This window comes from Cydia strobilella, chromosome 5 (assembly GCF_947568885.1).
Source record: "Cydia strobilella chromosome 5, ilCydStro3.1, whole genome shotgun sequence".
Taxonomy (NCBI): Eukaryota; Metazoa; Arthropoda; class Insecta; order Lepidoptera; family Tortricidae; genus Cydia; species Cydia strobilella.
The window spans coordinates 22,734,573-22,747,455 of NC_086045.1; the positions used below are offsets into that span (position 1 = coordinate 22,734,573).

Consider the following 12,883-nt stretch of genomic DNA (forward strand, 5'->3'; position numbering starts at 1 on the left):
AAGATTGTTGGATCGTTTTTTTTATTATGAGTATTACTATAGCCAAACCTAAACCTACACACATAACCTACATAATGAGTAATTAATGCCTACTAAGGAACTTATCAATAATTGCATGACAGAATAGGGAGATATCACTCTCTATTCCATGACTGCCATTTCATGTGATCTTGAATAAAAATGTTCTATGTCTATATTGAAATGTACTGCGACTTTTTACGAAGCACCTTTTTTGTGAATTAACTTATTTTTATTTCTATGTGATTGTACATTTCATATTTGCGAGAAATAAAAGGCTTTTTATTTTTATTTTTTTTATTTATTATTTGGGACTATGATAAGTTTAAGATAAGATAGAAAGTTTATGATGTTTTGCTGGGACTTGTAATTTTTCAAGATGAGTAGTAAGGTGGAAGCTAGTGTCAATTTTCAAACTGATCAAAGTATTCGCATCACCAAAGCATTCAGTAACTACAAAAAGTCTCCGAAGGAGCGTATTACCATCTCGTACGTTGAAACCAGACTTGAAAGCTTAGAGAAAATATGGGATCAGTTTACACGTATGCATATGCAGATACTGATGTTGCCAGAGCAATATGTGTTACAAGACACTGCATACATACAAGACGATGTGTATGATGCAGATGCAACCAACAACGAGTCATATATGGATTACAAGGGCGAGCTTACGCTTTGAGCAAGTTAAAGACAACACCCAGCAATGATACCTAGTCCCATATTGTCAACTACACCAATGTCAAAATCGAATCATGTGGAGCTCCCTAAGATCACGATTCCAACTTTTTCGGGAAAATACGAGGAGTGGACGGGATTCCGGGATTTGTTTATTTCATTGATCTACAAGAATCAGGATATCGATAACATCCAGAAGCTTAAACCCCAACCCAACCCAACCCAAGGGCGGCCATTTTTTACAATCTGACTACTAATTCATATTAAGGTACCTTTCGTATCCTCAAGGTGCGTCTACGCTAGGCGAGCCGAGCACGAGCAGAGCACGAGCCGAACACAATTCGTCTAATGTGGACCGACTTACAAGCCTCGAACGAGCGCGCTGCGAGCGTTTCGTTCGTGCTCGTTTGCGTTCCGCCGGTTGTCGGTTTTTTGACGAACACAAAGGGATTTGCCTCGCGCTCGCAGTGCGCTCGTGGACGTGTTTAGTGACAGACGTCGGTCGCTCGAGCCGAGCATCATGGAAACGTGGACCGAAGATGCTTCTTTGCAATTAATTGAATTATATCAAAATAATTCATTGATATGGGACCCAAAACATGAGGATTACTATAAAAAAATAAGAAGATTGATGCATGGTCTCGTATATCCCAGATTGTTGTAGATCCCCATCGTCTTGGCCTTTTTCCTTTTTTGCTGACTACTGCTATAATAATCGCTGCAACAGCAGCGGCTGTCGCAATATTATTAATATCGTCCATATTCGTGCCGCGAGCACACTGCGGAAAACTACGTTCGAGGGAAGTAATCGTTGCAGGTTCGTCGTACGTCCACACTTGACGCCGCGAACGACGAAGCCGAGAACGGCTCCGCTCGTGCTTCGCTCGTGCTCGGTTCGCCTAGCGTAGACGCACCTTCAGATGTCAATCTTTATCATGATTAGAGCAAATGCCGTGCCGTTTATGAACTACAAGCAAAAAAGTGAAGAGCTAAAATTTTCCACAACTAATTCTACTGGCCTAGAAATGTATGAATGTATCAATAAAATATCTTGAATGTGGATTTGTGTTTTATTTACGACTTAATTTTATACACATGAAATAATTGACAGTTTATTTGTATATACATTATAATATTTATAATATATAAAATAACGCTTATGTGCTAAGTTTTAATATTAAGTTGTACATACGAAACGAAAATTTGTAATTTCCTCAAAAAGGAGTTATTAAAAAGCTGCAAGTAATATATTTTATTTTTATTTTTATTTTCTTTATTGGGGAAAAAAACAGATACAGGCCAATAAGATTTACAGACAAAGTTAAAACAGTACATATAGCCTATTGTTGTTGTTGTATTGTCTTAGGATGTAGATCCTAAGACAATTCCCACTAGGAGGTCCGACAGATACCTACAAAGCAATTATAATATATAATTGCTTTGTAGGTATTTTTACTACCTATAGGGGTATTAAATAATTTACTAGGCATAATGTAAGGCACATTAACCAAGCCAAGCACCTGCTACCTGCTACGAACAACGAGGGATAGAGAAAAGGATAGCGGCCATATAGCCTCTTGTAGAGGTACCGAGCGATTTTTTTGGACTCTCTCAATCAGGTAGGTATGTTTAACTTTGTTTGTGTTAAACATAAAAATGTGTGCAATTAGAAGTACTATATATCTCACTGTTTTTAATACCCGCCACCCAATTCCCCCAATCTCCCCTACCCCTATACACGACCTTATTGTCGGTGTCTTAGAGTCGTGTAAATATATACACGACCTTATTGTCGGTGTCTTAGAGTCGTGTAAATATAAACACGACCTTATTGTCCGTGTCTTAGAGTCGTGTAAATATATACACGACCTTATTGTCGGTGTCTTAGAGTCGTGTAAATATAAACACGACTTTATCGTCGGTGTCTTAGAGTCGTGTAAATATATACACGACCTTATCGTCGGTGTCTTAGAGTCGTGTAAATATATACACGACCTTATTGTCGGTGTCTTAGAGTCGTGTAAATATATACACGACCTTATTCTCGGTGTCTTAGAGTCGTGTAAATATATACACGACCTTATTGTCGGTGTCTTAGAGTCGTGTAAATATATACACGACCTTATTGTCGGTGTCTTAGAGTCGTGTAAATATATACACGACCTTATTGTCGGTGTCTTAGAGTCGTGTAAATATATACCAGACCTTATCGTCGGTGTCTTGAATCGTGTAAATATGTTTTTGAAACGTTGGTTTGTTTAGATGTTTGTGAACTCGACCATACCAATCAATAGGTGTATTACACCGTTTTAATAAAAGAAAAACTTTTATCTGCCGTATATATATATATATACCTTCATATAAAACTAAACATTATGGGAATTCAGCCTTGTGGTTAATTGGACGGAATATTTTCCTAAATATAATCGAACAAACTGATTTGTCACCCACCATAGAACCTTTTCACAGTATCATATTAATTTTACTTAAATCAATGTAACGCCAATGACGTAGTAAATGTGAATAGGTTTCACATTGGCTCCGGAATCAAGTTGTTCGATAACAATAATAACTACTTAAAACTACAATGTTTGGAATAAAGAAAAACGACCTAAATTTAGCTATGCCCATTCAAGGCTGTGCCCTAGTCGCTTGCAATTGTAACATTAGAATAAATTATAAGCTCTAGTCGCCCACGAACCGAAATATTCCAAGACAAAAGCAATTTTGATTTTAAAAAATAAAGATTCAAAATACAATGGAACGGGAGGCCTTTTTATAGGTCCTTGGACGGCTAGAGATTAAAAATATTTCTAAAAAAACCGGCCGTGCGAGTTGGATGGACTCGCCCACCGAGGGTTCCGCACTTTTTAGTACTACTTGTTGTTATAGCGGCAAAAGAAATACATCATCTTTGAAAATTTCATTTGTCTAGCTACCACGGTTCATGAGAAATAGCCTGGTGACAGACAGACGGACAGACAGACTGTCCCGTTTTTACTACTTTTTACCCTTTGAGTACGGAACCATAAAAAGGAGTGAAAATAACACCACTGGTCATTCCCTGCAGGTAGAATTACGAAAAAAATGTGCCATTTTCAACCAAAAGGGTACTTATTGTCGCTTGTCAGTAAGGCGCTATTTCCATATAGCTTCAATTAGAAATCAACCTTATCAACAAGAGACAATGTGGTACCTTTTGGTTGAAAACGTCACAAATAAAGCAGTCTGTGTCATTAGGGCTTACTTTCTACTTTCCAAATACATTTAAATCTGTTCAGAATTCAATATAACCCTGAAAGCTAACACACTCACTTTTGTGTTCAGTATGGATTTTTTAAAACCTTTAACTTATACATACAGAGATTCCTGATGCACGTTTGAATATACAGGTTGTCAAGCGACAGATTTCCAATTTAAAATGCCCAGAGGTTATCCATTGCGGTTCAGCGTGGTAATGCGGCGAGCGTTTTGGGCACCTTTGCGCCGGGGATGACGCGGGGTGGGATTTTTGACTGACTGTTGCTTACTGCTTTGTGTTTTGTTTTGTATTTGTGTGTTTTTTTGTTTTTTTTTTTTTATATTAAGATATATTAGGTATTGTTAATGAAATTGTATGTAGATTTTTTTTAGATTTTAGGTATTTATTAATATTTGTATAATTTTTGACATTGTATTTCTGTATTGTGTTTTAATGTAATCGTAAAATAATGTTCTTTGTTCTTTTTTTGAAGTATAATTCTTAGTAATTTAAAATGAAACTTTTTACATTTAAAACTTTCGCGTTTTGAACACATATTAAATCACATTTAAAATCGGGTCTATCGCGAATTTATTTTGTTACCTTTATTTACCGACGTTTCGACACAGGTTTCACTGGTCGTGGTCGCTGCTAACTGACGTCCCAGCAAAATGTCAAAACAGAGATTTGTGTGACTACCCGACGAAAAGTTTGGGGTACAGACATCACATTTTCAAACCACCCACTACACATAAATGTCATCGGTAAATAAAGGTAACAAAATAAATTCGCGATAGACCCGATTTTAAATGTGGGTTAGAATGAAACTGTTTTTCGTAGCGAAGTGCGAGGGAAACGCGGGAGTGTTGCGGATTGATTAGTAACAATAACAATGGATCGCCGACCAGCAGAGCGGCGAGCATAGTAATATGCTGCTGATGCGTATCTTACCAAGAGATTTACACTCAGTACCGCAAGGCGTAAGTTTTGCATTCACCGAGTTTTGGTCGAAGGGTGTCAAGTTTGGGCTCCCTGACCTGACACAGCGGGGCCCGGGGTTGCAAAATGCATCGCAGCCACAGATAATGATTTAGTATTTAAGATATATTGTATAATATGTATGTATGCTAGTTTTAAGGCATTTATCTGTGCCAATAGCTGCCTGAAAATAATGATTTTTAATTTCATTAATTTCGGAATATGCGGAAACGGTCAGAGAACGTCGAAATTTAGAAAATGTAATAAATTAAATCCGCGATCATTTTCTTTTCATAATAATAAATAGTTTTGGTTTAAGGGTCACGCTCAGGTGGGTACAACAAAGTTTATTTTGCCCAGGGCAAGAGAAACCGTATTAAGGACTACGTAAGTATTTTTAAATGAATTATAATTATGCATTAGTTCCATTTTTTTAGGGTTCCGTAGCCAAAGGGTAAAAACGGGACCCTATTACTAAGACTCCGCTGTTTGTCTGTCTGTCACCAGGCTGTATCTCATCAATCTTGATAGTTAGACAGCTGAAATTTTCGCAGATGTATTTCTGTTGCCGCTATAACAACAAATACTAAAAACAGAATAAAATAAATATTTAAGTGGGTCTCCCATACAACATTTTTTGCCGTTTTTGAGCGTAATGGCCGTACTCGTGCGCGAGTCCGACTCGCACTTGGCCGGTTTAGTATTATCATTTATTATTTTCCTTACAAATGTTTCTCTTGTCTCATAGTTCCTCTTACCACACCTAACCTCATATCATATATAACAGTTTTTTTTAAACATATTTTAAAGTCGGAAATTGTCGCTGGACAGTCTGTATCATAACATGAACAAATGTGCCATTTTCAATTAAAAGGGTACTTATTGTCGCCTGTCGGTAAGGCGCTATTTCCATACAGCTTCAATTAGAAATCAACCTTATCGACAACCGACAATGTGGTACCTTTTGGTTGAAAACGTCACAAATGTAATTATTATTGTAGTCCGGTTAACAATAGCGCGGCACTGAATAGGATCGTGAATGCCATTGAGACCGACTTCACTGACGCACCGTTACACCTGTGGTCCAGGAAACAGAAACACCATGTTGTCTCGTCGTACCAGTCCCTGAAACGTAAAACAATAATGAATTTAAACTATCGTGAGACATATTAACTTAACCCGTCGTGACCGCTACTCACTCAGGCACTGTTAGTGCTTGAAAATGGAGACCTAGGCTATTCGAAACATGTCGCGCGAGTGACTAAAAATACGTGAGTGAAACCGCTAAGTTAGTTAAGAAAACATTTATTGCCACACAAAAAAAAACCGGCCAAGTGCGAGTTGGACTCGCGTTCCAAGGGTTCCGTACATTACACAGTTTTTAAAAATGCATTTTTTTATGTGAAACGTAGGGGTCGGATCAAAAACTAAGTAATTAAGTCGGACTCACGCTTGAATGCACATTTCTAATAGGTTTTCCTATTATGTGAATTTTTTCAAAATTTTAGACCCAGTAGTTTCGGAGATAAAGGGCGGGAACGGTCATTTTTTGGCTTTTTTCTTAAACAACTTCTAAACTATTTATTTTAGAATTACAAAAAAATAATATTTTTGAGATTCTGAAAATAAGCTCTTTCATTTGTAACAGGATATAGTTTGAAAAACATTATTTGTAATTTTCTCATAAACCCCCCAAAAGTGGCCCCCATGTTTAAAATTCTTTTTTTTTCACATCAAGGTGCTTTGCAAGCAATACAAATAAATTGACAAAAATACAATTACAAAAATCAATTCTATGACATGTTAGATTTACAGATGAATACAGTCTCTAAATGTCCAACCACAAAAAAAAACTATAATTTAAGATAACAAACAACCTGACAAATACTAAAAAATCTAAATTCTTTGGACATCTAAGTCTGCAAGTGTCAGAAACTCAGAACTAAAATAAAAAAATCTTATATTATCAATTAATTTATATTGTATGTATAAGAAAATATGGTGTCAATTCTTAGGATTAGGTTGCCGAGTGGACCTCAGGCTCCCCAAGTTTATACTAAAAAGTTAAGTTTATAAATGATTTCTGGCATCAACGGAAAGCTTCTTCAACTAGGAAAGACCCGACTGAGCATGGTTACCAGTGTCATAACAGGTCATGGACTATTTAACAAACATCTTTTTATAACAGGTGTCACAGACAGCCCCCTATGCATAGGATGCATGGAGACAGAAGAAACAGCCTCTCACGTTGTGCTGGAATGCAGCGGAGTGGCCCCATACAGGGCAAAACATCTCGGATCCCCGAGGTCCTACCCAACATCAAAAGTTTGATAGGATTCCTCGAGGAGTTGGGCTGGTAGGACTAGCCCCCCCCCCCCCCCCTCTAGTCACGCAAAATAGGCGCCTGTCGTCGAGTTGCGGAAAATCGCCCGAACTACAATACTAATGATTTCTCACCGTTTGACATCGAGTTCTTTGACAGTATTGTTGACATAGTTGGCCAAGTTGACATCCTTGGCCGCCGGCCGGCACCCCTCGTAAGTGTCCGCTGGGATGTCCATCCTGAACGCCCTGAAGTTGCTCAGGCAGTCCCTAGTTATAACTTCCTGGGCTACAAATACAAAAATAGGAATGATTTAATCAGCTTTTACAAAATAATGGGCAGATCCAGGAGATATATTTTTGTTTGTTATAATGGTAATGATAGTGATGACAAAAACACACAATAGGAAATAGGTGGCAAAACATTCTATTTCATAACAATCTCTCAAATATAAAATTTTAATATCATTTTATGAGCTACCAAGACTTACCCGTTGGCAGTGAAAATTACCACCTCCTATCTATGCTAGTATGTTTGCTACTCAGGGGTGTTTTTTTTTATAGGACATTATTACACAGATTGACTAAGTCCCACGGAAAGCCCAAGGAGGTTTGTGTTATGGGTACTCAGACAACAATATATATAATATATATATAATAGGCCTTTTCATCTGTGCCAGACGTTTTAAGCAGCATCCCGGTAACGACACTTGCGTTCGTGGCTGTGTAGCCCTATGCGGGAGAGGATCCCTCGTCCACACACGCGGCAGGTGTATGCTCCCCCAGGTGGGCGGGGGTTGGAGGCCTGCTCGTGGCCTAATATATATATACTTAAATACATAGAAACCACCCATGACTCAGGAACAAATATCCGTGCTCATCACACAAATAAATGCCCTTACCGGGATTCAAACCCAGGACCATCGGCTTCACAGGTCACTACCCACTAGGCTAGACTGGTCGTCAAAGGCGTCCATTACGCAAAAAAACAGCAAAAAATCATGTTTCTTGTATGGGAGCCCCACTTAAATATTTATTTTATTCTGTTTTTAGTAATTGTTACTACAGCGGCAACAGAAATACGTGAAAATTTCAACTGTTTACTGCTAGCTATCACTGTTTATGAGATACAGCCTAGTGACAGACGGACAGACAGACAGACAGCGGAGTCTTAGTAATAGGGTACCCTTTGGGTACGGAACCCTAAAAATGGACTGACTAGCTAGGTACTTAATTAACTAGAATCAGAAATACAAAAGCTTTTTAATACTTTTAATACTACTTAACTTACATCCTTTTCTCTCAATAAGTTTGACGCAAATATCATCATTATCCAGGCACGGCTGACCGAGGTATCCAATGCCACGCCAGTTGAAGGGCTCCGAACAACCAGGCGTCGCTCCGGTGCATTGGTAGCACCAGATAGCTAAACCTACAAAAATAATAACATTTTTATTAGAAAGTATCCCAATTATTATAATTAAGCAATCATTTGAGGGACTTGAGGGTCTAAGAATAAAGGGTCTAAATAAATTGATTGATTGATTGCCTTCAGCTTGGGCAAGAATGCTTTTGAAGTCGCAACTGATTCTCGTAAAATTTTGTGAGCAGGTTCAATAATTATATGGAATTGCTACTGATAAGGAGAAAATAACAATGACAAATATCAAGTACATTTAAAAGGTCAAAGTTAATACATCATTAAAGTTAACAATAACACAAAAGCACCACACCCAAACAAATGTATGAAATGAATCAGTTCCTATACTTACATTTATTTAATGTTGAAACTAAAACAAGTAATATCAAGAAGTATTTCATCTTTCTTTATTTTACTTTAATTGGTTTATACGTTGCTATCAACGGTCAAAATCGGCTAACGAAACAACTGAAACAAGTAAGTGCCGTAAGTGGTTAGCGCACGTTAGCGGTGTATTTTCACTAATTTCACTGTCAATGTCAATTTGACAGTAGTCGTTTTTTTTTAATTTATTACGAGCATTGGCAACTTGGCCATCAGCTCAAACATAAAACACAAAAGTAATTATACAGCTTATACCTAAAATCTACTAATACACAATACAAGGACAGTAGTCGTTGATTCAACCATAGAGTATATTGAATGCCGCACCGGGCAGCAACCATATGCGGTCAAAACAACCTGGCCTGACACTCTTATGACTCTTTGATAAAGAAAGATAGTCTTATTGCGATTCCTATAAAAGGAAAGAGAAAATAGTCCCGCTTTGTCCTTATCACTGACCGGGGGGCATCATAGGTAGGAGGCGATGGCGAAATACTGAAATTTATAAGAGTAAAAGAGAAAAAATCCTATGCTGCCCAAATTTTATATGAATATTCTTTCTCTTACCCCCGGTCGCTCGATGGCGCGTCTATAACTACTTGTATTTTACTATGTCTATGGGTCAAAATATCTCTTTCTTGCTCTCACATATAACGGACGTTCGGTGGACTATCTTTTCTGAACGAATCAAACAGTTGTGCCCTGAGGTTGTGCCGCACAACTGTTGATTCGTTCAGAATACAATGCAACTTGTAACGTGTACACTCGTAACTTTATTTTTACATATCAATAGTTAGTGTTACGATGCATACATCAAACGAGACAAACATTTAATATTTATAACACTTGCATCTTTACATATATAACGAAATTGTAAGCAGTACTAAATTGCATTCAACTAGAATTAAACAGTGATGTTGAAAAAACAAGTTTTACACGATACAACATTTTTTGTTATTACTAACGGATTTTAGTAGGTATAACTATATTTTTAACTACTATACGTTCTGGTAGTATTATAGAAAAATATTTTTTCGGTGTATGTGAATTTACTACACAACACACACAACCATTTTGACGAAGGGCCAAGGCCTGGCTTCACACGTGGCAGATTGTAGCGATGAACGTACTGGTCTCCGTAACCGACCGACCACACCAAAGTGGCTGTGATATGTAGCCCGGTAGACTACATTTCACCGCCGCTTTGGAAGGTTAGGCCCGAGAAAACTGCTAGTTCCATTGATGTAGTTGCGAGTTCGAGTCAAGCAAGAGGGCTGTTACGAATGAGGCCATGCTCACCAAAGCTGGCTTATATAGTAGCGTCGTGACCTATAACAAACCGGCTTTGATGGCAGGGCCACATTGGACTGATTGATGGACGCGCCTGAAATGTACACTGAACACTGAAGAAGCATATTGGTGAGTGTATATAAGTAATATGTAACAAATTAGACTTATGGAAATAAAACAAAAAATGTAATGTAATAACATGATAATTATGGATAAAATTTAATAAACATGCTTCATTGTTTTTAACGATAGTTGGCCGAGCGTGAGCGAAGGTCTCCGTTTCAGCTTGGGCTAAAATACTTTCTAATGTCTGGATGTTCTTCTGTACAGGCCGCAATTATCAACCGATTCTCGTGAAATTTTGTTAGCAATTTCGATAATTAAATTAATAAAAAATTGTCTATTCTGTTATTGGTCGTTTTTTTTTTCGAAATGTTATGCTCGCGAGGTCTACAGCTCGCAGAGTGATAGATACGTGGGAATGAGACAAAGTGAAACAACTGCTTGCTGTTAGCGTACTGACGTGTGTTCGTATTGTTCGTAAGTTAGCGCGGTGGGGTGGGTGAGTGCCACACTATAATATAAACTAATAAAAACAAGGATTACAACTTGTTATAGCTAAAAGAACGGTGTATAATTAATCTTGGGTCGATTGCGCTTAGTCTGAGGGGTAGTAGGCACGGGATCGTTATCAGGGTGGACGTCAGATTCTCGAGTCTCGGGTTCAGTGACCGGACCTGGCAGAGCCTCCATAAATTCATCATCTTCTTCGGACTGGCCTCCTGCGGTATGTATCGGCTCGAAAGGCTCTGATGACACAGGGTGTGGATCTGGAACCAATGTCCGTTCTCCTTCCTCACCCGTGCTAGGCTGCAGCTCCTCGCTTGGCGCTGGCGGGCGGGGCGATGATGTCTCTTCGTCCCGGATTTCAATAAGATCATCCCAGTAACTAGAGTTAGCGCAATCGTGCCCTTTATCTAACACAATTTGGTTTTTGTGGTTTTTGAAGTAACATTGTCTTTTACTAATAAACAACATTGCCACCTTTTTTTTTAATTGTACCTCGTCACCACTTAAATTTACCATTTGCCTTTGGCCTTAAATAATACAAAGTTCCCTCGAGAAAAACATGGCGCCTTACGACACTGATGATTTATTCTGTAAACACTGATTTTTTCGTACTGTATTGTAGCGAGCGCCGGGGACGAGGGTGACGGTATTTTAGGGTTCTTCTTCTTCTCGTGTCGATGGTTTCAGACTTTCAGACTGTGCGGGACCAAAAGGCAGCGACATTTATCGCCCTGTCCGTCGCATCACGGAGATCCTCCTCAGAGCAGGGGTCGGAAACCGGTATTTGCTCCATACAAAAATACCGGTATTATTACGTTCTTTTTCGTTCTTTTGTTTATAATTTCATTTTTAATGGGACGTTTTAATAATGCAAAATTGTTTCCTAAATACATGTTTCAGTCCTACGTAATGAGCATAAAAAAATTCAAAATATTGGGCTATTTCGGGGTTTTAAAAAAATACCGGTTCCGAGCCCTGGCTCAGAGCAGGAATGCGGGCATGCCCAGCGGGAAGCGCTTCAGCGGGGCGGACGTAGTCGTCAGGAGGGGCGCGGAAACTCTCCCATTGGGCAAGTCGCTTCTGGAACGGTGGAATCCGGATCGCTGCAGTACACCGCATAAAGCTCCTACGGCTCTTTAGACGAGATGGTGGTAGCTTGTGGCCGTGGAGAGGATGCCTAGGGTCTTGTTCCTGCTTCAATTTTTCAACGCTACGTGCCACTTCTCTGCGGGCTTCCGGGGGTGCGATTCCTGCCAGAGGGTACAGCTTATTAAGCGGAGTTGGACATCCGGTGATTATGCGGCAGGTGTCGTTAAGTGCCGAGGTAACTTGTCCCGCGTGGGTAGAGCGGTGCCACACCGGGCACGCATATTCGCCAGCTGAATAGCAAAGTGCCAGACCATTTTAGGGTTAATTAAATCTAACCGAGTCTTTAACTTCCGTCCATATACCAACTGAGCAGGCGAAACCCCCGTTGTAGTGTGTACAAAATTTCTGTAATCAAATAAGTACTTTAACAGTCTTTTCCACGAGTTCTGTACCCCGTTGCCACTTAGTAAACTGGTTTTAATACCCCTTTTAATTATTTTGACGTAGGATTCCGCCTACCCGTTGCTAGCTGGGTTATATTTATATGCCGGTGATGTGACATGTGAAATGTCTTTTAACTTACAAAAATCCTCAAACTCGTGTCACGTGAGCGACGTACCATTGTCGGTTACCAATGTATGTGGAATTCTCAATCTTGATATGAATTCACAAATTTTTCCTATGGTCGCTAAAGATGTAATCGTGGTTTTCATATTATAGACTTCTACCCATTTTGTATATGCATTTACTATTACTAAATATGAGCTTCCATTAATCGGTCCTAAAAATCACAATGTATCCTGTGGAACGCGCACGGCGGGTACGCCTATGAATTCTAACAAAGTTAGCCGTCGTTGAAATTTAGACTCGTCTGTGCCACTGCCACCCTTCGAGTA

The 12,883-nt window shown here is 39.0% G+C and overlaps 2 protein-coding genes across 2 annotated transcripts in view; one reads left to right on the top strand and one right to left on the bottom strand.

The window, feature by feature from the left end:
* Positions 1-12,883, top strand: part of LOC134741613 (eye-specific diacylglycerol kinase) — a 329,906-nt gene that overhangs the window by 239,638 nt on the left and 77,385 nt on the right. The window lies entirely within an intron of this gene.
* Positions 2,433-9,158, bottom strand: LOC134741634 (uncharacterized). Its single transcript, XM_063674488.1, has 4 exons — positions 9,007-9,158; positions 8,526-8,666; positions 7,370-7,523; positions 2,433-6,037 (listed from the first exon to the last, which is right to left on the bottom strand). The coding sequence occupies exons 1-4, from the start codon at positions 9,053-9,055 to the stop codon at positions 5,905-5,907; spliced, it is 477 nt and encodes a 158-aa protein (XP_063530558.1). The 5' UTR covers positions 9,056-9,158; the 3' UTR covers positions 2,433-5,904.

Coding starts and splice junctions, on each gene's coding strand:
- LOC134741634 (XM_063674488.1), bottom strand. CDS start 9,055: ATGAAATACTTCTTGATATTACTTGTTTTAGTTTCAACATTAAATAAA. Junction 8,667..9,006: donor AGTTTCAACATTAAATAAAT/GTAAGTATAGGA, acceptor TTATTTTTGTAG/GTTTAGCTATCTGGTGCTAC. Junction 7,524..8,525: donor ACTTATTGAGAGAAAAGGAT/GTAAGTTAAGTA, acceptor TTGTATTTGTAG/CCCAGGAAGTTATAACTAGG.